Genomic DNA, 24,944 nt, shown 5'->3' with positions numbered 1-24,944 from the left:
GTGTATTTCAATGGCTTTGTCGATTAATATATAAGATAAAGGGGAAGGGTTTGGAGTGAATACATAGTACGATAATAAATAAGGTTAGCTTGTGGGCCTTTCTTTTCCCAAAGGAAAGAACATCATCGTCATCAAACGCATCAGCAGTACTGTTTTTTTGGGTTTTGGCTATTGTCATTGTCACAGGCACCTTCTTTAGTTGCCATAAGTTCGAGCACATTTAGCAATTAGCATATGGTCTAACATACAACCATATACTGTATGTGTTATATACATTATTTTGGGATATGAAGAATAAGGTTTTAGATTTTTACCAATCAAATTCCTAGGAAAAACAACAATATAAAATACTGTTTCCTATATATAGTTAAAATGTTGGTTTGTTAAATTTATTTAATAGAAATTTGGATTTCATCGCATTTTTAGTGTGATACAGTTAAGTTTATCACACCATCAATTGAGTTTATTGTATTATCAATTGAATTCAAATGTCAATTTTAATGAGGTTCATTCAGCATAAATTTTTTTATAAATTTTTTAATTACAGTTACAATAATTTTTTTAATCGTAATTACAATAATTTTTATTATCATTTTTAATCGGAGTCAATTTTGCTACCCATTCAAATGAACCATTACAAAAAAAAAATAAAATTACTTTTTTCTTTAAATTATTATTTTTTGATGAATTTTTTGTTTTTTTTAGAATTAAATTATCAAGAATTGAACATTATTGCTAAAACTAAGAAATTTAATACTTTATCAACATCCTAATTGCATACTTATTACTTGTCTATTTTTGCCTTTTATTAATTAAATCCAGAGGACTTAAGTTTGAGATATTGGAAATTGTTAATTATGAGTTAAAATCCATCATCATCATAATAATAATAAATTAAAGTTCCTTTAATAAATTTTTTACCATATATTTTATTGAAAAAAATATTATACATTTAAATTATTTTGAATTTGTAAATTCAAAGTGCTAATTTTAATGATATGTCAATTGAATTAAAAGGTAGTTGATTATTTTTTAATATTTGTTTCTACCAAGAAAAACATTAAAAAAAAAAAGAAAATGGGAAAGGTAAAAACTATTCACTTAACATATACTTACTAGTTATTTTTATCATAATTTACGGTAAAAATGTAACTACCATGTGCAGGGTAAAAAAAAAATTACAATACAATGGAAAGGAATAGGATCCAAGACAAAGGAAATTGTTATTTATTTCCTTTCAAGAACTTTTACAGTACTATTATTCACATGTCATATCCATTTGTAATTTTAAAATAAATAAATAATGAGCATTATTGTTGGGGTAAAATTTTTTACTTTGTGAAATAATTTATTATTCCCTTAAATCATGCTATCATCAGATTTTTTTTAATAAATTTAAAAATCCAAATTCTAACATATATTTATAAAAAAACCCATTATCCATTTTGCCTAATAATTATAGAATACATAGAGTATATAAGGTCAATAAGACAAAAATAATTTAATTTTTTTCAAGATATCGACTGAAATACACATATACTTATTATTTAAAATTTATTTAACAATTATGCTATACAATTACGATTTAATTATTCATATTACTGACAAAAAGGCTTTAATTAACCTTTATATACATGATAAATAGGTAAAGCTAACAATTTATTTTTAAAATATTAATTATACGTGAAATAGTAATAAATATACTAAAATAAATTAATTTTACATTGATATAATTTAATTTTTTACATGTGCAGTAATTATTTCTTCATATCATTTTATAAACTATAACTTCCTAAAAAAATATTTAAATAATATTGTTCATGTGCATTTATTAGCAGTTTTCTTTTCTTTCTAAATGCTTCTTTTAACAGAATGCAAGGTATTATTTTCAGGTAAAAATGGCAGAGGCTTGACAAAACAGGAGCTGTCTCAAATGGCTAGATCCTTTTCTGAAAGTAGCTTAAGCATGCCTGGCAAGAACCGTACCCACCTCCATGATAGTTCCCCAAAATCAAGAAAAAAAAAAGAAGAGGAAAAGCATCACTGAAAGCCTTCACCATATATGTGATGGAACACATCAAAGTTATGATCATCTCCTTCTTGTTTCTTTTTCTTTTCCACAGTTTCTGATGAAACGTACTGATGGGTTAACGCCACAACAACTTTGGCTACTGTACTTGGCTAGAACTGGGCAGCTGCATCTGACTTTCAGGCGCTCAGCGTGAGAAAACCCAAAAACAGTGAAAAACTCTCGTTTTGTTCAATGGAGAGTTTGTTATACTGCAACAAGCACAGCCTTTTTTTCATTTTATCTCTTCTTTTTGCAAATAAAACAGTAACCCATTGTTTGTTTCTGTCAATACTGTTGGCCTGTTGCTGTCGATTTTACTTTTGACATTTTTCTTGAATGGAACAGATCTTTGTTCTAGCCTGTTTACTTGTTTCTTTTCCTTTGGAAGAAATGAGCTGCTTTAAGGTCATTATCCAGGGATTATCAAGGGAGATAATAAAGCCAAGGAGGAAAAGGAAAGAAAATAGCATGTCATTAATGAAGATAACAGGCTTCACACCTTCTTCTTGGCCTGCTGATGAAGATGGATTGTTTTCAAGTACAGTTTTTAATGCTTTTAAAACTGTTATTGAATTAATATTTTGAGTCAAACAGAGTTACTACTGTTATTTTGTTAATCAATGGATTCAACTTTAATGAGATCTCCCTTTCATCAACTTAATTATAAGTCTGTTCATTTGTCATATAATTAAGAGTAGTATTTTAAAAATAAAAGAATATGATTTTTTATTAGATTAAAAAATTTATATGAAAACAATAGTTATGTGCATATCCGTGAGTAATTTTTTTTTATATTTGTTTGTCAGACGCTCACACTATAACTTTTTGTGTACGTGCTGTAAATTAATAAGCTTATTAATTAACTAATTAAATTTTAATTAGATTAGAAAAGGCAAATACTGGTCTTGGAACATTTGTTAAGGTATTAATTTAATAATTTTTTTGAACTATTTTAATGTCTAGTATAGTTATCAATTACAAATTATAAAATGCAGCCAAACTGATTCATGGAATCAATGTTTCAGCTGCTGGTTTCTTCTAAAAAACCTTCCTCTTGTGCCTGATCCCAATGAAGTGACCTATTTAGCACACAAATCAGGACGATGGCAAACATTTCGAGGCTGATATCTTCTAAAATAGAAATATCTTGAACTGAGATGAGACTTTTCCAATGCCTCGACCCGTGCAAAACCTGGTCACCTTAATCATCATTTCTAGATAGCTTGAGATACAGATAGCAAATTGGTGATTCCACGCATTGGCCTCTTACTTGGAAGTTGGAACTCATCTACCAAGCAAGCCTGGAATGGTTTTCTGGGAACAAGAGGCTGTAATGGATCCACCTCCGTACATGCTTGGAATTTAGGTGTTGCACTATAATGTCATTAGATTTTGTATCACCAAATCTAAGGTTGACATGGTCTGATGTGTCGGCACCCTCGGTGCATGTTGTTTGTGTTGTGATTGTGTAGCTGCAGTTTCCCTGTATACCATAACCAAAATTAGCCAATTTTTACATATTCCTGTCAGTGATACGCTTGACATCCCCATTTCCTGCATTCTAATCAAGCTATGTTGGGTTCATATCCCTTTGGACATAAGCTTTTGTTGTTTATTTGTTTGAGCCAAAATTGCATCATTTCAGGTTAATTACCTTACTATTCATGCGTGACCAGTTTGTGATGAAAATGGAAAACAAACGACAGACACATACATGTAACTCTAAATTGACTGTAATTTTGATAGGAACCCCATGCCAGGAATCTCATACATGCCAACACCATTGACAGTTAAAATTATCTTAATTTAGTCCCATCCTCCCATTAACAGCCTGATGAAGTTAAAGCTATGATTGATAACAAACTTTGCATATGTTATTAACCTGAACTCATATTTACCTTTTTGTTTGTAAAATATCAGAAGTTGCTTTTGAGTTTACGTTTAAAAGTTGGTTATTACAAGCAATTTTCACCACACTCCTTTTGGTTAAACTATATACTTTATAATCAACCAAACTCTTTTCTCTCAGCACTACAGATATGCTACTCCACTGGCTTTGATGAATACCCACTCAAATAGCAATTGCAGGTTTGCCATTAGGGGTTCTTAGTTTTGTCTTACAGAAGACTAACATAGAGAGAAAGAAACAGAAAAATGGGTGCTTCTCTCTTCGTCCATCAACAGCACTTTTGGGGGCATTTGTGTCGTCATTTATGATCTCCTGTCACTACCCTGAGCCTGTACTCCAGGCGCTACAAGTTTGATGTATGCATCACTATGACGATGCTTATAAATTCAAGCTAAAACTATAGTACTACAGTAATTATGAAATTTATTGTCCACGGACTTAATTGTATCTGATATACATTAATTCTGTTGAAATATGATTTGCAGATTAAGCTGCAAATTTTACTCTTCTGGGCCACACCAAGAGCATTGTGTCAGTAAATCGATAATTTCCTGGACCTCGCATTGCAGCAAAGGAGGGTGATCAGCTTCTGGTAGAAGTGGTGAACCATGTGCCAAACAACATCTCTATTCATTGAAATGAATCTTTAATAGAAATATCCATGGTTAAAAATTAAATGCCGTCATCTGAATTACTACATGGTTTGGTTTCTTTGAGGGTGTAGGCATGGCATTTAACACCTTTGGTCTGGATAGGCTGATGGACCGGCATACGTGACTCAGTGTCCTTTACAAACTGGCCGGAGGTATAACTTCAACATTGTAGGCCAAAGGGGCACTCTCTTTTGGCATGCTTATATATCATGGTTGAGAGCAACAGTATATGGTTCACTGATCATTCTTCCTAAGCTTGGGGTGACGTACAACAATTTCCCAAGCCCTACAATGAAGTTCCCATCATCTTCTGTAAATAATAATGAATCGGCTGACTGAAAAATCTACATACTTTTGTGAATCCTTTGGGAAACAAAAGACATGATATACAATAAATTGCAGGAGAGTGGTTTAATACCGATTCTGAGGAAATTATTAGCCAGGCCATCCATACAGGTGGAAGCCCAAATGTCTGATGCGTACACCATAAATGGACTTCAAGGACCATTATATAACTGCTCTGCCAAAGGTATTGAAATGTTATAGTCTGATATCCTCTCCGCGGATTACATATCATATCGATATTTAATTCAACGCTGAACTTCTGGCTTTTAACAGATACTTTCAAGTTGAAGGTGAAGCCTGGCAAGGCATACCTTCTGCGTTTAATCATCAATGCAGCTGTCAACGACGAGCTCTTCTTCAGCATAGCTAACCATGGGCAAAACACATCGCCCCTGGCCAAACCAACGTGGTTGAAGACTTGAAGCTGATGTTTCTTATGTTAAATCTTTTGAGACTGAAACAATCCTCATCGCCCCTGGCCAAACCACAAACGTGCTTAATGACTGCTAGCCCGTATGACTCAGGGGAAGGCACCTTTGATAATTCAACTGTTGCTGGCATTAGAATATGAATTACCACCCACTAGATAGATTCAAGCATCTCAATTAAGAAACTTTCTCTGTTTAAACCAGTTTTACCTGCTCTAAATGACACTTACTTTGCTGCAAATTTCGTGAGTAAACTCCGTAGCTAGTGCACAGTTCCCCGCCAATGTACCCCCAAAGGCTGAAAAGCAGTTTTTCATTACAAATGGTCTTTGAACTAGCCCATGTCAGCAGAACCAAACCTGCCAGGGACCTAATGGAACCATGTTTGCAGCTTCAGTCAATAATGTTTTCTTTTGCCATGCCAACCACAGCACTACTCCAGGCACATTTCTTTGGTCAACCAGATGTTGCTTACAGTTTACACCACTGATTTTCCAAGTGGTCCGATAATTCCATTTAATTACATACACAGGCCCGCCACATAACCACACTGGTGAGAAATGGAACAAAACTAGTAGTGCTTCCTTTTAACTCTAACGTATAGCTAATCGTGCAAGATACAAGCACTTGCATGGCTTCAATTTCTTTATTGTTGGCCAAGGTTTTGGAAATTTTGATCAAAATAAGGACCCTAAAAACTTCAACCTTGTTGACCATATTGAAAGGAAAACCGTTGGTGTGCCCAGGTAGGTAAGAATGCATTAAACAAAACAAATTTGACTTTCATAATCCTGCATTTTGCATGCTTTCTTTGGGTAGTTGAAGACCATCACAAAATTAACCACGTGATTTCAGGGGTATGGCTGATGCATTGCCACCTGGAGGTGCATACAAGCTGGGGTTTGAAGATGGCTTTGATTGTGCTGGATGGAAAGCTTCCTAACCAAAAGCTAGTTCCTCCTCCAGCAGATCTTCACAAGTGTTGATAATTTGACTCGCTACTACTACTTGATTCAGTCCAACCAGAAGAAATCTACTGATGATTTTTAAAATTTCAAACCTTAGTTTCACTTATTTGGACATTCTTTTTGAATCTAGACATAAACCAGTATCTATTCAATAATTATTTCATTGATCCATGTGATGTTAAGAGAAAGAATTGAGAGTTTTCGTTTTGGTAACATGGAGGTCTGAATATGTCAATGTAAGAACTCCCAGAAAAATTATGAGATAATGAAATTTCTGTTCCTATTGGTTGCCAACTTATTACTTCAATAAATACAACCAGAATGGGTCCAACGGAACCACTCGCATCAAGTTCAGGCAGGGTTTTTTGGGTACTGTAAACTCATTTTACAACTGCTTCGACAGAGCCTTGGCCAAACCCTTCCAAACCAAATTGCACTTTGACCTTTAAATGGGGCTTGTGGCCAATGATGCCAATGATAATTGTCAACGAGTGCCCATTACAGTCAACTAATCAATGAGAACCAGAGGAAAAATGGTTAATACAATCAATCACAGGGTGAGAAATGCTATTCATTCCTAACAGAGATATCAAGAAAGTATAATTTCGATGGAATAGATATCGACTATGAACGCTTTCATGCAGATCCTGACACAGTTGCTGAGTTCATTGGACGGCTTCTTTTGTTCCTAAAACAAAATGGGGTGGTGTCATTTGCATCAATAGCACCCTATAATGATGATTCCGTGCAACCAAATACTTGGCCTTGTGGAGGAAGTGTGGGCATCTCATGGACCATGTCAACTTTCATTTTACGCCTATGATAAGGGAACAACTATTTCTCGGTTTCTGAAATACTTTCATGAACAGAGCTCTGACTATAGACGTGGTAACGTCTTAGTAAGCCTGGGAGTCTCCTGAAAATGGGTTCTTTGAGGCATGTCGCAGGCTGAAGAGTCAGGGCAAACTTCATGGCATATTTCCTTGGTCAGCAGATGACTCCAAGAAAGCTGGTTTCCACCATGAGAAGCTGTCACAGACCTTCTTGGCCAGATCAACATGATCTATCTCATACATATTTCCTCCCTTGGAAATTAATAAAACAAATGTATCGAAAATTAGTTGTCTAGCAGAAGATGGCTCCACGACCAGTTAGGTGGTAAGGGAAATTTCTAAAAGCTTCACATGATTTGACACTAAAGTCAGTGAAAACAAAGGAAAGATGATAATCAAAATGAAAGTCCACCTTCTCACCATCAACATCCCTGACCCTGAGAAAAGCCAACAGAACTGAAAACAATATATCACATCTGTGTTATGCATAAAGCGCATTTGAAATTGCAAAGTGAATCATCAAACCAATACCATAACTCAAGCCGTTATAATTGGGTAAAACGGATTTTTATTTTGAACTTCTAGATTACAACAACTATCTGCATCTGGAATTCTATTAACATTCAAGAAGCAACAATATGGTTCTGGGATGCCTACACACCATAACAAGCCAATCAGTAAATGCAATTTGCATGCATTGAACTAGTTCTTCCTAATACAGCATCTTTATCAGTAGCATTTTCAACTATGACCGTGTGAATAATACATTTTATAAACCACGCATCAAAGGCAGTTCCTACTTTGTTAATAATCATGCATATGCATCTTTGGCGTGATATAAAATCGATAGAGAACTAGAACCAGACAAGCCAAAGTTAACCATTGATAGAGATTTCAGTCAAATTAGAAACAAACATATTTCCTCAACATTACAATGGAAAATGTATCAAAAAATGATTACACATTTTAACCACGGAGCTAATGAATACCTCCAAGCCTCAAAAACAACAACAAGAATTGCTAAAATCCCTCAAAGCAATCGCTTATCAACTTCATTTTTAATCTTCTTCTTCTTCCGTAGCTCTGAAAAAGAGTTCTTTTCAATTGCCTCCTCAATCTCTCTGCTTTTCCTTTTCTTCTGCCCCCCTTCTTCCCTTTCTTCTTCATTTCTCTCACTCTTCTCAATTACCATTTTGCCCTCATCCACCCCAAAGTTAACCTCTTTCTTTTCCTTCTTCATATTGCCATTTCCATCTTGAATAACAATTGTGCCATCACCATCCCCAAAATTAATCACCTCACCCTTCTGTTTCTTCTTGTTCTTGTGTTTATTTCTCTCACTATCCCCATGCCCCTGACTCGCTTCTTGACTCAGTTCCACAGCTCCATGAGGCAAGTTGAAGAAACTCGGTTCTAGACTCGACTTCCCGGTGCCTTCCACTGTGTTCTCGGACTTGGACTTCCTGTTCTTGCGTTTCGATTTCGACAGTTTCCGGAGCTCTCTATGCAACCGTTTGAGTTTGAAAGAAGCGAAGGTGCGTCAATGGTATGCGCTAACAGCTTGCGACGTGCCGTTGTCTGTAGCGGTGATATTGGCGATGATTTTGGCTGCGTTGGAGACGGAAATTGCAGTTGAAAAGCCGATTTTACCCGTTACGGTCTTCATTAGGGTTAGGGAATTTCGGGGAATCGAAATCCCTAGGGTTTAATGTTCAACAGATTTTACGCTCTAGGGTTTTTCGGCTTCCCGGCTAAATTAAAAATAAAATTATTTGTATTGAGTAAAAATAATTATGATTTTTGTATTTTAATTTTTCCAATTAAAATCTCCATTTAATGGGCCCAAACCTTTCATTTAAGGCTCAGTTCAATTGGTCTCAGAAAAGAAAAAAGCCCCAACTTCTTTCCACGACACCGTTTCAAGCACCTCCTTTGACTTCCTTTTATACCGTCATTCCCAACCCAACCCAAACCAAAATTCCCAATTACATTTTTTATAACCTAAAACCCTCCCTTTCCCGCCCCCAAATTCCGTTTCTCCTCTTCCGTTTTCTTAAGATTTTGCTCTTTTGATCGAAGATGATGCAGCAAAAATCACAGGATATCGTGTTCACGAAACGGCCTTACATCGAAGATGTGGGGCCACGAAAAATGTGAGTCCCGTTTCTCTAATTATATTTCATTCTTTTTCCGTTTTGAATTTAAAATTTTCGTTATAATCATTGGTTTTGTTTTTCTTTTCATTGTTATATATATGCAGAAAAAGCATGCAATTCTCTATGTTATCAGATTCAGAGATAGCCAAAGCTGCCGAAGTTCAAGTATATAAAGGTGTTTACTATGATCCTAAAAACAAACCCATCGAAGGCGGCTTACTGGATCCACGAATGGTATTTAATACTTTCTAGTTTCTTCCATTATGTTTATATTCATTTTTTTGCGTAATTTTTAGTTTTTTAAGTTCTAGTTTGCTTTTCCTTAATGGGTTTTTAAGGGCCCTGCAAATAAGATTGATAAATATATTCTTTTTTTTTGTAATTTTAGTATTTAAAGTTCTAATTTACTTTTCCTTTATGGGTTTTTAAGGGCCCTGCAAATAAGAGCGGTAAATGTGCAACCTGCGATGGGAATTTCGGGGAATGTCCAGGCCATTACGGATACTTAGCTCTTGCCCTTCCTGTTTATAATGTTGGATATTTAAGTACAATTTTAGATATTTTGAAGTGCATTTGTAAGGTAATAAATGTGACCCGAATTTTTTTTTTAAATTATGATTTAATTTAATTTAATTGAAGTGCGGTATTGATCATTATTGGTTGCCATGTTTTGTTTACAGTCTTGTTCTCATATACTTTTGGATGAGAAGTTATGCAAGGATTATCTGAAAAAGATGAGAAACCCAAAGATTGAAGCATTGAAGAAGGGTGATATAATGAAAAGTATTGTAAAGAAGTGTACCGCTATGGCTGGTGGTAAAGCTGTGAGGTGCTGGAGATGTGGATTTGTAAATGGTTTGGATTCTATATTCTATTGTAACTTAAATATAATTTTGTGACATGATGTATGCATCACCTTCATAAGTAAAAAGAAGCTTGTGTTTGGTTACGGTAATTGTTATATAGGGTTCTCTTGAGGTTCTTTTATTTTAAAATGGTTAGATCTCTTTTTCTTTTCCTGTTGAATGCTTGTTGTGCTCTTCCTCATTAACTGAACTAAGAATCTAAGCTGGTTATGGTAATTGCTATGTAGAGTTTGTTATGCTTTTATGATTGTATGAAATGAAACCAGGTTGGAATTGCTTTTCCATTTAATGGTTTTCAGGTACGGTGAAGAAGGCTGTGGCAATGTTGGGCATTATTCATGATCGTTCAAAAATTAATGACAACAGCTTGGAAGAATTTAGATCTGCAATTTCTCACACAAAAGAGTCCAAGGCATCCTTCAACATTGCTACATATGTTCTTAACCCTGTCAAAGTGCTTTCTCTTTTTAAAAGGATGACTGATGTGGTATAACCCTATGCCTTTTTTGTTTTCAAAATTTTATTACATGTTTCACATATTGGAACAAGTTTTGTAGCATGAATTTTAAACAGAAAACAAAGAAATGTTTCCTTTTTGGATCTTTATAAAATTTTCCCCATCCTTGACTTTTTCCAATAACACTAGATATGATTCTGTATTTCATTGTTCACAGGATTGCGAATTGCTGTATCTTTCTGATAGACCTGAGAAGCTCATTATCACGAACATTGCTGTGCCACCTATAGCTATCCGACCTTCAGTCATGGTTGATGGGTCGCAGAGGTTTCCATAGCAAATATCTTATTCTATTTTATAACATGCATTTTTCCATTTTGCTACTAGACATCAGGTTTTAACTATGGTATTTGCTGCCACTAGAGGTGATAAAAGTATAAATTATTTTTACAATTTTCCTCTTTCCATGTTGCAGCAACGAAAATGACATTACTGAGAGGTTGAAACGAATCATTCAGGCAAATGCTAGCCTTCGTCAAGAATTAGTAGAAACAAGTGCTGCATTCCAATGTCTGGTATGGAACTGGATTCTGATACATAACATGTATCTGCTGGAATTTAGGTCAATGTTGAATCTTTTGTTGTTTGGAGGCTAATTGGGCCTTGGGATACACAACAGGAGGGAGGCCTATCCACCTTTCATCAGACCTTGCAGTGGAAAGCCCCAAGCTTTAACTATTGAACTGTCTCTTTGTTGACTGATTGAATGCTATTATTGCAATCATATTTGGTCATGTTGATTTATTTAGTTTTTCATATTATATTGTCTGTCTTATTGCCTTTCTGTACCTTTTAGATGAATTGCTATTTTTTTCTTCTTGTTTCTCTACACTAATGTTGAATGAGCCTTCTATTTGTATGAATATCTCTTTGACGCAATGTGGTTATGCTAGTAGTGTACTTTGCATAGAATTGGTTCGTCTTTTTAAGTTTGGCACCCTGGTGCTCTTACCTTTAGCTGTTTCCTTAATGTTGTATTGAGAATTTACTGATATAGAAGTGCCAGACTTAGTTGACTGCCAGAAATCAAAGCATAGAAAAGAGAGATCACTACAGGATGTTGTATTATGTGGGTCCCATGTCTCTTCTTGGAGTAGGAATGCTGAAGACTAGGGTTGCTGTAGTAAAATTTTCAAGTATTAAGAAATGTTGCTATTATAGATATTTCTTTCTTCTCCTGGAATATCATTTGTGATGTCTTATGTTAAAGATTTTGCTTTAGGGTGGCTGGGAGATGCTTCAAATTGAAGTTGCACAGTACATTAATAGTGATGTTCGGGGCGTTCCTTTTAGTATGCAAGTGTCAAAGCCACTAAGTGGCTTTGTTCAGCGCATCAAAGGGAAGCAGGGACGCTTTCGTGGGAACTTATCTGGAAAACGTGTTGAATATACTGGCCGAACTGTTATATCACCTGACCCCAACCTGAAAATTACTGAGGTTGAGTCTCCTAGTAATGTTTGAACAACTTTTAGGATTTTGAGATCTTGGTTTATTTCTCCTTTGATGGAATCAATGGTTCAGGTGGCTATTCCAATCCATATGGCTCGGATTTTGACATATCCAGAACGTGTTTCCAATCACAATATAGAAAAGCTAAGGCAGTGTGTTCGTAATGGCCCTTCCAAATACCCTGGTGCAAGGATGGTCAGATATCCTGATGGTTCAGCAAGGTTCATCACTCTGCATCTTATAACTTTTGTCATTATTTTGATATTGAAAACTGCCTCTTTTGCTAATCATGTGGAATTACTTTGATATGATAGGCTCTTGATAGGTGATTACAGGAAGCGTCTTGCTGATGAACTAAAATTCGGTTGTATAGTTGACCGCCATTTAGAAGATGGAGATATTGTTCTCTTCAATAGACAGCCAAGCTTGCATAGAATGTCTATCATGTGTCATAGGGTGATTATTGGTTGTGGATATATTAAATTGCATTTGATGTAGTTATTCTTTTGTCTCTTTATCCAAGTTGTTGCTTGATCATATCCTGATGCCATGAATTCAGGCAAGAATCAGGCCATGGAGAACATTGCGGTTCAATGAGTCTGTTTGTAACCCATATAATGCTGATTTTGATGGTGATGAAATGAACATGCATGTCCCACAAACAGAAGAAGCTCGGACAGAGGCACTCATGTTGATGGGGGTAAATTCTTTAATATCATACTATCTCGGGAATTGTGCCTGTGGATTCATCATATGCATTTAGTTCTGTAATTCCGTCTCAACTTTTGAAATTAATATTTATTTCTGATCCTTAAAATGTTCTCACACTGGTGACCCATAATATAGCAGTAATGATAAGGGTTTGATAAGAAATGTGCTGAGAAATGGAACTTGTGAACTGCTACCGAACACCTTTTCCTGCAAATTTAGATAAATCCGAAAATTTCTTATTTGATTTTTTTTTTTTTTTTTTGTGTTTCCAGGTGCAAAATAATTTATGCACTCCAAAAAATGGAGAAATTTTGGTTGCTTCTACTCAGGATTTTTTAACATCTTCCTTTCTCATTACAAGGAAGGATACTTTCTATGACCGTGCAGCTTTTTCACTTATATGTTCCTATATGGGTGATGGCATGGATCTTATAGATTTGCCCACTCCAACAATACTTAAGGTAAATGCTGATATGATTTTTAGTACTTTTCCCTGTATGCTTTTCTATTTTCTATTGAATTCAATTGTTGTGACACAGCCAATAGAGCTTTGGACTGGTAAGCAATTGTTTAACGTTCTGTTACGCCCACATGCAAGTGTGAAAGTCTACTTGAATCTTATGGTTAAGGAAAGAAACTACTCCAAAAAAATTATCAGAAAGATTGAAGATAAAGAAATAGAAGTAGAGACAATGTGCCCTAATGACGGATTTGTCTATATTCGGAATAGTGAGCTTATATGTGGGCAATTGGGGAAGGCTACTTTAGGTGAGTGTTGCTTTGTTTCTTAGTTTTTCCTGCGTGTACTGCCTTAAATCGATAATCCCATGGTGTTTTAGTTTGTTGCCCTCCAATTTAATTCTTATTTGTTAGGTTTTCTATTGAATCATAGAAAGTGCATTGCCAAAACATCTTGTAGACTTGTTTAATACTGATGAGATTTGACAGATACCAGATGCATCTAGCAATGCCAGCTGAATCTGTTGCTTGGTAATTTGATTTGGTATGTTGATAGGATTAGCTGATAAAAGTTTAGACCAAAACTGCATGCTAAAATGAAGAGAATACAGTTCTTGTTACAAAGTTTATATCATTCATTTTGGCAGGTGAAATGAGGAGAATGTAGTTCTTGTTAGACATTTTCTAGAGCATATTTTTCATTTGGGACTTTGCACTTTCTAAGCTATTACTTTTACTAAACTTTTATGGTTACTAAACCTTAAGAAAGCCTATCACACAGACACTCTTAGTTGCCCATTGATGTGGAGGAGCTAGTTCTTATCTCCCTTTTCTTTTTTTTTTCTGATGTTTTGTGGTTTCCTGTGAGTACCTTGTGTGTGATACAGTTGCTTTCTTCCTCTTTTCTGATAATATTTGAAATGAGTTTCATTGGTTTACAGCATCACTTTTATGGAACTTAAGGTTAAACACATACATGGATGCAAAATTAACATGATGATTGAGTTTAGAGCTTGAGATCACTGTAAGATGATGTTCATGGATGGTTCTTAACGGGGCAAACTTAGGTTTTAAACAAATTGCTTTAGGATTAAGACTGGACATAGTATTAGCCTATATATGATATGATTCCCCTTCCTATTATGGGTTTATATTAGGTTACAAGGCCCACACTTAGTTGAACTCTCCTGTGATGAACTAAACACAGGCTGAAACCCAATAGAATGGTGTCTTGTAATTATCTAAGGGCTGTAAATATCCAATCTGTTTTGATGGTTTCAAATGCTATTAGTTAATGTAAGACATTAATTGTTGTTTTTGAAGTTTGTCATCTGTTTGCCATCCTGGAGTCACTCTTTGTCTTGAGTTATGGGGGAAAAAGAACAATAATGTTCAAGTTAGGCTCTTGACATTCTCAGTTTCTTATATCCTCCAACATGAATCCAGGAAACGGCAACAAGGATGGACTTTATTCTGTTCTTCTCAGGGACTACAATGCACATGCTGCTGCTGCCTGCATGAATCGGCTAGCTAAATTGAGGTAACCATTTAACCCAAGATTTTGATTGCCAAATTTCTTCCGTCATTGTTTCTTTAGTTCATATGTGAACATTCTGGCGCTTTGAATGACTCCATGTTAATGTAAGTGCTTCGTGTTATTGTGAGAGCAAGTTCATGACTTGTGATACTTTTCTGAAAAATTTTCTTTGAAATCTTAATCTGGTGTATTATAACATGGATTTCATATTTTTTATAGCAGTCACATCAATAATGCATGTCACTGTTTCAACAGAATCTCTCTCTTTCCAATTTATTCGAATGTGTTTAATTCTATTTCAGGTCTCATGTTGACTTGTGTTTTCTTTATTCTTCTGTTCAAAATTCTTCTCTTTGTATGCTTCTATGCAGTGCTCGATGGATAGGGAATCATGGCTTCTCAATTGGAATTGATGATGTTCAACCGGGAAAAAGTTTGAATGACGAGAAAGCAGTAACGATTTCAGGAGATTATAAAAAATGTGATGAACAGATACACATGTTCAATGAAGGGAAACTACAGCTTAAACCTGGTTGTGATGCTGCTCAAACACTAGAAGCTAATATAACTGAAATATTGAATAACATTCGGGACAAAACAGGGAAGGTAAGGACTGGGGCTATAGTTTAGCATTTTCTGCTTGAATGAGTTAAATGGTCATTTCTGGAATACAGTGAATACTTGCATTCCCTTGAATATTTTAAGTTTATACATGTGCCATATGCTTGGAAACATTTATGTTTTTAGAATGATGATTGTTTGAAGACTATTTTGTTTATATCTTATGAGAATTGCATTGAAATAGGTATGCATGAAAGAACTACATTGGAGAAACAGTCCATTGATCATGTCGCAATGTGGTTCCAAGGGTTCTGCTATAAATATAAGTCAAATGATTGCATGTGTTGGTCAGCAGTCAGTTGGGGGTCGTCGTGCTCCTAATGGATTCATAGACCGTAGCCTTCCTCATTTTCATAGAGGATCGAAAACCCCTGCTGTAAGTTTTTTTTTTTTAATTTTTTAGCTCTTGAACATCTAAATATATTTTTTATTGGTACAAGAACTTGAACTTATAGATTTTAGTTATCTGTCAAATAAAACAAGGAAAAAAATTCATGCTGATGAGCAAGTATTATTTCTTGTGCTACCTGGATGCGATTAACAGTTCAATGTTTTTTGGAATATCTTCTGTGTTAAGTTGATATGTGTATATGATGGAATAAATTTCTAACCTTTTTGATGCCTGAAAACTGTGGTAAAAGGTCTGTATTGGTGTTTATTTTGTTATTACATTTGTTTTAGTAAGGAATGTTTATCCCAATTTTCAACTTAGTTTCATTCAAAAGGGTTATTGGTTGAGTTGTTTGTGGTTCCTCATATTTGTGCTAAAGAGTATGAGTGACTTACACTTTGAAACAAATCCTCTTTATCTACAATTAGAGAAGTATTATACCATATGACATTGGAGTAGAAAGGCAAGTATCTCTTATGTAATTTTATTTTAGAAATTGTCTTGTAATTTGCTGTGCCTAGTTTTTAATTTTCTGCAATTCTTGAAAATTAGAGGTGTTTATTTTTTTTCTAACTTTCAGTCTAGCATAGAGTTTCTAGGAGTTGCCTCTTTTTTTTTCTCTCTTTAAGTTAGTAGGCTAGTAACTAATTACTTTCCAAATCTTGTTTAAGGAATAGATTCATCCTGTATACTTTTTTAGGCTTTTATCAATGAAACTATGCGCTAATTGGGATAGTTAAGGCTTGAGGCATTTTTCTTGTAGGGCAACTCTCTCTTATAATGATTTTCTGTCATTAAAAATATCTTTATTTGGTCCTTGCTACTGTGGTGTTTGAGTTAACTCCAACTCATCTGTGGTTTCCACATTCCCCAAACCCCTGAATTTATTTGTAGCCTTTAGACTCTTCAACACCAGTGAGCAAAAAACCTGGGAACCTGCAATGAAAGCTGCTGTCCAGATCTTTCCTGCAACTTAATCCTCTGCTGCAGCAAAGCAATATCTATACTTACCTTTTCCACCTTGAGTTCCATACGTCAAACTGTTTCTTCCTAATATAAACCTTAATAGTCAAGTGTATCTAAGCCTGCTACTTGCCACGTGGGCACATTCTCCAAATATTTGCTATATGACTGTTTGATTTTCTTGAAATAAAAGGCCTATAGTTCATTATTCTCATTTATCCAAAATGTTCAAATGAACGCATGGAGTGAAATGCATCTGAATTGGAAGATGATTATTCCTGATTCATGTTGTAGTTTTATATCCAAAAGATTAGTTTATTTCTCTTATGTGAGGTCCATGTATGATTTGCCATAATTCATCCTTTTGTAGATTTACTACTATGTGGGAGTGATATCAACATTCTCCAAGATTGAGTTGAACCTATTTTGAAATGATCATTGCATTTTTATGGCTTTGAACAGCAAAGATAAACTGAGATGTAAATTTTGGAAGAATAGTTGAGGATGCAAGGAATAACATTTTCTTTTAGGCCCTAAGGATTCTCTTTTTCTTTCGTCATCTCATAAAACTATTTAGAAAATTTTGATGACAATTGACAAAATCTGGGTATTCATGGAATTTTTTGTCTTGCACCTTTTCAAAAAAAATGTAGGGGATTTTGATGAAACTTGATGAAGTTCTGGGGGTATAATTTTGTGATTTTTTTTTTGGCAGGCTAAAGGTTTTGTTGCAAATTCATTCTACAGTGGTTTGACAGCTACAGAATTTTTCTTTCACACAATGGGTGGGCGAGAAGGCCTTGTGGATACAGCTGTATGATTGATCTCTTTTCAATTCTTTTTGTTGTCCTTTAAAGTTACTGTTGTTGTGAGGGGATCTGTTTTGGTGTAGTTATAACTAGTAGACTGTTTGTATATATGTTCGTATGCTTATTTATGCTTAATTGCATTCTGGCTTGGTTATATTTACTAGTTTTACAACGTAATGTTATGTTTTGCTTTGTCTATCCTCAATTCTAATCCACTTTCCCAAAACTTTGGACAACTGCTAAAAGTAGACAATCCCTTATGATTTGATTGATTTCTTTTACCACCGGACACTTTGTTGTAAATGTAGACTAATATAAAGATAAAACATCTTAAACTTGGGTAAATGCATTTTAAAGCCAACCATTTTAAACTTTCTGCCATTTCAGTGTGGACCTATAAATTAGGTCAGAGGTTTCACCGGTGGGGACTACTAGATTGATCCATTACTCTTAAGGCAAAATCATTTATTATAGTGTATTTTCAGTTTTGGACATGGACCTGAATTATTACTTGTTTTAATTTGATCACATTTGACTTTGCTTTTTGGCATGTTTTGAGCTTGTTAAGAATGTTTCTCTTATTACTGATACAAGTTAAAGCAATTATCTGCAGCAACTTTTGAATTTGTTTTATTCTGCACCATATCTAATGTAAGATTTTCATTTTAATTTCTATTCAAGAAATATCTTGGGGGCATGCAGAATTGTGTTATAGAACCGTTGTAATACATTACTGTTACTTATATAGCTATATCGGAAGGGTTGAGTTAGATTCACATTGATTGACAGAATGGTATGGGGTTGGGTTCAGATTATCATTTTTGTTGACACATTGTGACTTGCAGGTTAAAACGGCTGAGACAGGGTACATGTCTCGTAGACTGATCAAAGCATTGGAGGACTTGAGCATTCATTATGATAGTACTGTTCGAAATGCAAGTGGATGTATAGTTCAATTTATTTATGGAGATGATGGCATGGATCCTGCATATATGGAGGGAAAAGGTGGATTTCCTTTGAATTTTGACAGATTGTTAATGAAAGTAAAGGTGTGAAACCGTGTCTCTCTCAGCGGGTTTTGTAAATTTTGTAATAGATGGGGTGGATGAACTTGAATTTCTGTTGTTTGATGTCCATCTACAGGCTACCTGTCCTCCAGTAGAACAGAACTACTTACCTGTTGAAGCTATCCCACAAATGATAGAAGAGCAGATAGCTAAACATGATCCTTCTGGGATTTGCTCTGAAGCCTTCAAAAAATCTCTGGTAGGGTTTCTTAAAGGGCGGATGAACGAACTACTCAGAGTAATGACATTGGTTAAATATTGTGTACAGAAGAGTGAGATGCTTGAGAATGTTGGCCATAAAATATCTGGTATCACTAACAGGCAGTTGGAGGTAACTATTGCCATTCCGTAAATAATAATTTCTTATGTCTTCCCATTTTCAGTTGTTTTTCTCTTTATGCCTAGGAAGTGTGTGTGTTCATTGCATGATTTAAAAAATTTGTGGAATATGTTTGTGCGTGTAAATACACATGTATTTACTTCCTCATACCATGTTGAATGGGCACTTTTTATCATATTTAAATGTCCCAAAATCAACCTTCCAATACTAGAATTACTTCATTCTCCTGAATTACCCTTCAAAATCCACAGCAATTTGTATGTTTAGACTTCATTCATTAAAAGGATAGTGTTTTGGAATTTTGAATTTTGAATTTTGAATTTTTGAAGTTTTGAAGTTTTTTCTTTTCTGAAGGGGACCATGATTATTTGATGGAGGGAATAATATTCATACCTGTAGTTGATATCATGCATTCTTCTAGTATCAAAATGCTCTAATCTACTCCAGCCTTCTTTACATGTTTTTCCTTTTTGTACATGATCAAAAAAATGTTGGCTTCGATGATTGTCTTTCTTTTACAATTATATAGGTTTTTGTTAGAACTTGCATCTCTCGTTATCGCTCTAAAGTCATTGAAGCTGGAACTGCCATTGGTGCTATTGGAGCTCAAAGTATTGGTGAACCTGGAACACAGATGACGCTGAAGACATTTCACTTTGCTGGAGTTGCAAGCATGAGTATTCTTTGTTCATCGATGTCATTATCTTGAATGCCCAGTTATTAATTACTATGACTTTGAGTCCTTTAAAGGAATTTTCAGAGTGATTCCTCAACGCTGTTTTAGATATTACACAAGGGGTTCCCCGTATCAAAGAAATTATTAATGCAGCCAAAAGAATTAGCACTCCCATAATTTCTTCAGAACTTGAGTTTGCTGATAATGTGAACATTGCACGAATGGTAAAAGGTCGAATTGAGAAAACCGTTTTGGGACAGGTAGGAAATAATCCATTCAACAGAAATTGTAGCTATCTTGTTTTCAATCTTTCTTTTTTTTTTTTTAAACTTCTTAATATATATTCATCATTGGATTATAATTTACATAGTGGTGGCGGATCTTGTAACATCTTTCACTTGGCTTATTATTCTCAGAGCTTCAGACATATTATACGTTTACTGATGTCTTGAGTTCTTGAACTTGTACTGTTGGATTCTTCTTCAATTGCTTATGCTCTCAAACAAGCTAAAAGCAATGCTATTTCTATTGTGTGCTTGTTCTCCTATGGGTTGATTGTTTTCATAGATGACTATCTACTTGTCGTGCAGGTTGCTAAGAGCATCAAGATTGTAATGACTTCAAGACTAGCATCAGTTGTTATCACCCTTGACATGGAAAGAATCCAAGATGCACAATTATATATAGATGCAAATATTGTGAAAGAATCAATTTTGCAAACTCCGAAAATTAAACTAAAGGAGCAGGTCAGATTTCTTATTGGTGGTCTTGACACTAACACTCTGGATTCTTAACATCTCCTTCTATGTTACTCTGCAGCATGTGAAGGTTTTGGATGTTAGAAAGTTGGAAGTTATTCCTCCAGCTGATAGAAGTAAAATTCATTTTGAACTTCATTCTCTTAAAAATCTGCTTCCACTGGTTGTGGTAAAGGTGAGGCTCCAGATTATCTTTGTAATTGGAGAATTGGAGAGAATACGTGTGCTTATTTCAATGTCCTTGGATGATAGGGCATAAAAACTGTTGAACGTGCTGTTATTTCTGAGAAGAAAAATGAGAATAAGAATAATCAGAAAGAAGGGAAGAAGCAGTACCAGTTGTTTGTTGAAGGGTTAGTTTGGTTTTTGCTAGATTCCACTGGTTTCATTCTGTTGTAGTGTAATTAAAACTAATTGCCCTGTCTGTCTCTTTGAAGTAGTTTTAAATGGGCCTTAAACCTGCAACATGTGCTGTATGGATACCATAAAATAATATATTTTGGTAAAAGTAATGGAGAGACTTATTTTGACAATTATATCTACATAATATTTCTTTGGTAACTTACAACTTAATAGAAGTTAGTCTTACCCTTCACCCACTCCTGGGGAAGGGTCTGGATGATACTTTTTCCTTTTCAAAAAGAAAAAGAAAATGCAGGAGGAACTTAGAATTAGAATACTATTCCAGCACTAATGGATACTGCAATAGACTTTATAACCTGAGTTAAATTCCAGTAGCAAAATGAAAGAGCATGGAAGGAGGTAACTGAAAAATGGAATTTAGCCTGTTGATGGATAGTTTTTCGAACATGTCTTGCTTGTGTGGTGCATATTGTTATTATAAAAATTATTGTGTCTTTCATCATTTCTTACTTTTTGAGAGCTCCTTCCTAATTGTTAGAAATGTCTCATCTGTATTTTCAGCATGGGGCTTCAAGCAGTTATGGGCATTGAAGGAATTGATGGAAGGAAGACATTTAGTAACCATGTCATGGAAATGCAGCTGATATTGGGAATTGAAGCTGCTAGAACGTGCATAATTAATGAGATAGCAGTAACTATGGCTAGCCATGGAATGAGCATAGACATACGCCATATGATGCTTCTAGCAGATGTGATGACATTTAGGGTTGGTTTTTTGCTGACATTCATTGCCTCCTATCATTGAGAAATTAAGGAAGAAAACTATTTTTTCTTTGCCATAATGAAATTTTAGATGATGTTCTGGACCTCCGGTTTTGTGGACAAAATTTTCAGGACAATTTATAACTGCATTTACATTATTATTGTATCAGGGGGAAGTTCTTGGCATCACTAGATTTGGAATTCAAAAAATGGACAAGAGTATATTGATGCTGGCTTCATTTGAGAAGACAGCTGATCACCTTTTCAATGCTTCTGTTAGTGGGAGGGATGACAGGATTGAGGGAGTTACCGAGTGCATCATCATGGGCATACCGATGCAGATAGGCACTGGAATACTCAAAGTTATTCAAAAGTAAGCATGCAAAACATTTTCTAATGTTCTGTTTTATTGCACTATTATTATTTATTTATGGTATTCTTTGGACAATCTTTATATATAAGATTTACTTGTGAGGAAGTAATTTGAATTATTGAAGACCGATGAAGTAGGTTTATAATGCTCCAACAAAAGCTTCTGGCCTTTGGTCAGTACTCGGTACTGATTATTTGACTACTTTTTGCCATACTTAAGGTCATTACTTCTTTAATCAGAAGTCTTCATTTCTGTTATCAAAGCAGTCTAAATGACTGGTGTCTCTTTTCACAAATTCCGTCATGGTTGTTCTTTGCCATAGATTCAATATCTAAGCAATATGCATTGCCTGCTTTGGATATTGTTCTATGATCCATAAATTACAGTCGACGACCTGGTGTTCCGTGTGCAGGTAGAGTAGTTGCTAGGAACCTAGAATAATATCTTATCTAACAAGAATGAGTTTGAGGATTTGCTGTTGCTATGCATGAAATCCATTTTTATATTTCCTGCTGACGGACAAATAATCTACTGAATTTTCAACATTTATGGTGCTTTGGTAACAATACAGCTCCAATATAGTCCCTAAATCTTCCCCGTGTTACCTAAAAAGAATAAATTGGAGTAATCTGTTACTGCTTGTGGAGACTGTTTGAACATCCCCTTCGATTGAGAAATGACCTCCTCAATATTCTTTCTCTTGTGCTTCTATGACAAATAGCAAAACAACTATAATCTGCAGATCTCTCCCGTTTAGGTTTGGACCTTTAATATTATTGCTCTTGTGACGACTTTGCAACTAACCTTTTAAGTCTTGTTGGCTTTATGTGGCAGCCATCTAACTTTTCTTATGGGGTTTTTTGATAACATGGAAGTGATTATGTAATGATGCTTATTCACACTTCACAGATACGAGTTTGCATGCTTGGAATTGTGTGTTCTTAATGAGTAACACTGAAAATGGGTGACATATTGTTAACTAATGTTTCTAACATTGGGTCACATTTACAGAACATAATACTGAGTTAGAGAAGATGATACTTCTTAATATCCTTTGGTTTTCCGGAAGTTTAAGTTTTAGTTAAAACTTTTCTTTTCCTATTTGTAGAGTCGATCCACCTCCTATGCTACGATATGGACCAGATCCAGTTTTATCTTGAGGTCATTATCTTTTTGAAAATTATCAGGCAGGAGCTCTATGTTGATTATGCTTCAACAGCATCCAACCAGAGTTGCGAGATGTTAAGAACAGAGAACAGGGCCGCACTCTCCCTATTCCCGATACTTAGCTAGGATGGATGAAAGGCTTTAGCATTTGAGTGACGGATGCAACTTCTCATTTCCTAGAAGCTGGCTGGCTTCTAATCAGATTGCCGTTCAGGAATAGCACTTTCTCCAATTAGCTCAATCTATGACTTATGCAATTACTACATAGTTTTCTGAATTTATCCTTTTTCCCCTCTCACATTTGAATTTGCATCACTAACTATTCTTCTTGATGGTGATCTCTCTTCGTGACTTGCCTGTCTTTGGCATGTGCAATTGGTGCTGCTGGCAGCTTTTTATATGTTTTACTGTAATAGAATTTGATAGAATTAGGTCCAATAACTTGATGTTTGAGCTGAGCTTGTGATTTATTCACTTTTTTGTACATGCTCTCAAACTAAGCAAGTTGGAACTTGGATCAGGATTTGATGTCTGATTAAGATTACTAATTAATATTTAAGAGGTAAGCCAAATTTGCCTAAAATCACATGCAAATGCTTGCTACTAGACATTTTAAAAAAGAATGGCATTTCACAATATTTACGAGTCAATCTTTTGATTTCCACACCGTGGCTCTACGGTACACGGGCTCATCCCCTGCGGTTGAAGATGAAAGTTTCGAAAGAACAAACATTTTCATAGTGTTCAAGGAAAACAGAAGTGTGGAGATAAAGCAAACATTTCATAAAAGAATGTTACTTTATATATGTACACATTTGGCTTGAACCCTTTATGGCATACATTTCAGGTTGGACAACTGCTGACTGGTATTTACAACTGGGAACAATCTTGCACATCAGCTTACTGTCTGATGAAAGCTGTTATCCACCAAACTTCAAATGCTCTCTAGATTCTGGGACAGTCACCCTTTTTATTGAAAAATCTGTCAAGCCAACCAAGGAAAACAGCCTGTTGCTGCTGCAAAGAAAGGGTAAGCATTGTCCATGTCCATCGTCCACTAGTTTCTTATCTACCAGATCTGGAAGCTCTTCGCATCCATCCAAAATCTTCATAAAGAGCTTCCAACAATGTCGACAGCAGAGAGAACCGGCTCTCTTTTGGAAACAAGATGTTTCCTCTACCAACTGCAATATGTAGTTGAGCAGTGATTCGGCTAATTTCGTGCCGGAACACGATTGTCATCATCAAATGAATCTTCTCTAGGTAATCGTGAAATAAGAGTTATCATTTCTCGACACGCTTTATCATCTTTGGCTTGAAGAACACCAAGTAGCTTCAAGAAGATGTCATCTGCTCTTGCTGAAGTGGATGGTTCAGATGATGCTCTCTGAAGAACTTCTGTTATTGAGCTATGAAGTTCAAGTTGGCTTAGATGAGATACGATTTTCTCCTCTTCATCCTCAGACCATCGAACAGCTTCCAAATAACCCAAGCAAGAACTAATCCCTGAACTATGGGACAGCCAAGAACTGGGAAGCTGGATCTGTAATTTCAGAGAGTGTGCCCTCTTAAGTATTGCAAAGAGTGTTCAGAGGAAACGGACCAAATGGATAAAATTGAAGGGAGAGGTTACTGCCTGCACGTGTGAGCATGTGATTTCAGTACCCTCCCTTGACAAAAAGCTAGCCAAAAACTGTTTATGGCAACATGGGTTTAATTTCTTTTATGAAACTTGAGTGATCTGATTAAAC

The 24,944-nt window shown here is 35.3% G+C and overlaps 1 protein-coding gene and 4 pseudogenes across 10 annotated transcripts; 3 read left to right on the top strand and 2 right to left on the bottom strand.

The window, feature by feature from the left end:
• Window positions 1–3,076: 3,076 nt before the first annotated feature.
• On the bottom strand, window positions 3,077–3,737 carry LOC111302649 (embryo-specific protein ATS3A-like; annotated as a pseudogene).
• Window positions 3,738–4,656: 919 nt separating this feature from the next.
• On the top strand, window positions 4,657–6,156 carry LOC111303584 (laccase-17-like; annotated as a pseudogene).
• A 733-nt stretch (window positions 6,157–6,889) lies between these two features.
• On the top strand, window positions 6,890–7,436 carry LOC149515210 (chitinase 1 pseudogene; annotated as a pseudogene).
• Window positions 7,335–9,006, bottom strand: LOC149515209 (uncharacterized; annotated as a pseudogene). Its single transcript, XR_016326964.1, has 2 exons — window positions 8,197–9,006; window positions 7,335–7,459 (listed from the first exon to the last, which is right to left on the bottom strand). The product of XR_016326964.1 is annotated as an uncharacterized LOC149515209 (transcript).
• Window positions 9,007–9,176: 170 nt separating this feature from the next.
• NRPC1 (nuclear RNA polymerase C1) lies at window positions 9,177–24,179 on the top strand. Of its 9 annotated transcripts, none has more exons than XM_022899954.2 (27): window positions 9,177–9,360; window positions 9,468–9,597; window positions 9,794–9,943; window positions 10,044–10,218; window positions 10,529–10,716; window positions 10,904–11,013; window positions 11,162–11,261; window positions 11,969–12,184; window positions 12,269–12,417; window positions 12,511–12,652; window positions 12,756–12,896; window positions 13,180–13,368; window positions 13,447–13,675; window positions 14,813–14,906; window positions 15,275–15,509; window positions 15,709–15,900; window positions 17,594–17,692; window positions 18,533–18,736; window positions 18,831–19,085; window positions 19,624–19,771; window positions 19,879–20,030; window positions 20,361–20,516; window positions 20,590–20,703; window positions 20,781–20,881; window positions 21,453–21,657; window positions 21,824–22,026; window positions 24,041–24,179. In XM_022899954.2, the coding sequence occupies exons 1-27, from the start codon at window positions 9,287–9,289 to the stop codon at window positions 24,054–24,056; spliced, it is 4,167 nt and encodes a 1,388-aa protein (XP_022755689.1). In that variant the 5' UTR covers window positions 9,177–9,286; the 3' UTR covers window positions 24,057–24,179. The 9 variants fall into 9 exon arrangements, 5 of the variants coding, with proteins under 5 accessions (XP_022755689.1, XP_089598709.1, XP_022755688.1 ...); XM_089742583.1 differs by lacking the exon at window positions 24,041–24,179 and adding an exon at window positions 23,135–23,776 and having other exon boundaries at window positions 10,044–10,192; XM_022899953.2 differs by lacking the exon at window positions 24,041–24,179 and adding an exon at window positions 23,135–23,776.
• The last annotated feature ends 765 nt before the right edge of the window (window positions 24,180–24,944 follow it).

Source organism: Durio zibethinus, chromosome 13 (assembly GCF_047325235.1).
Source record: "Durio zibethinus cultivar Kanyao isolate XHJ-2024 chromosome 13, ASM4732523v1, whole genome shotgun sequence".
NCBI classification, from domain to species: Eukaryota; Viridiplantae; Streptophyta; class Magnoliopsida; order Malvales; family Malvaceae; genus Durio; species Durio zibethinus.
This window is presented reverse-complemented; position numbering and strand designations above follow the sequence as displayed.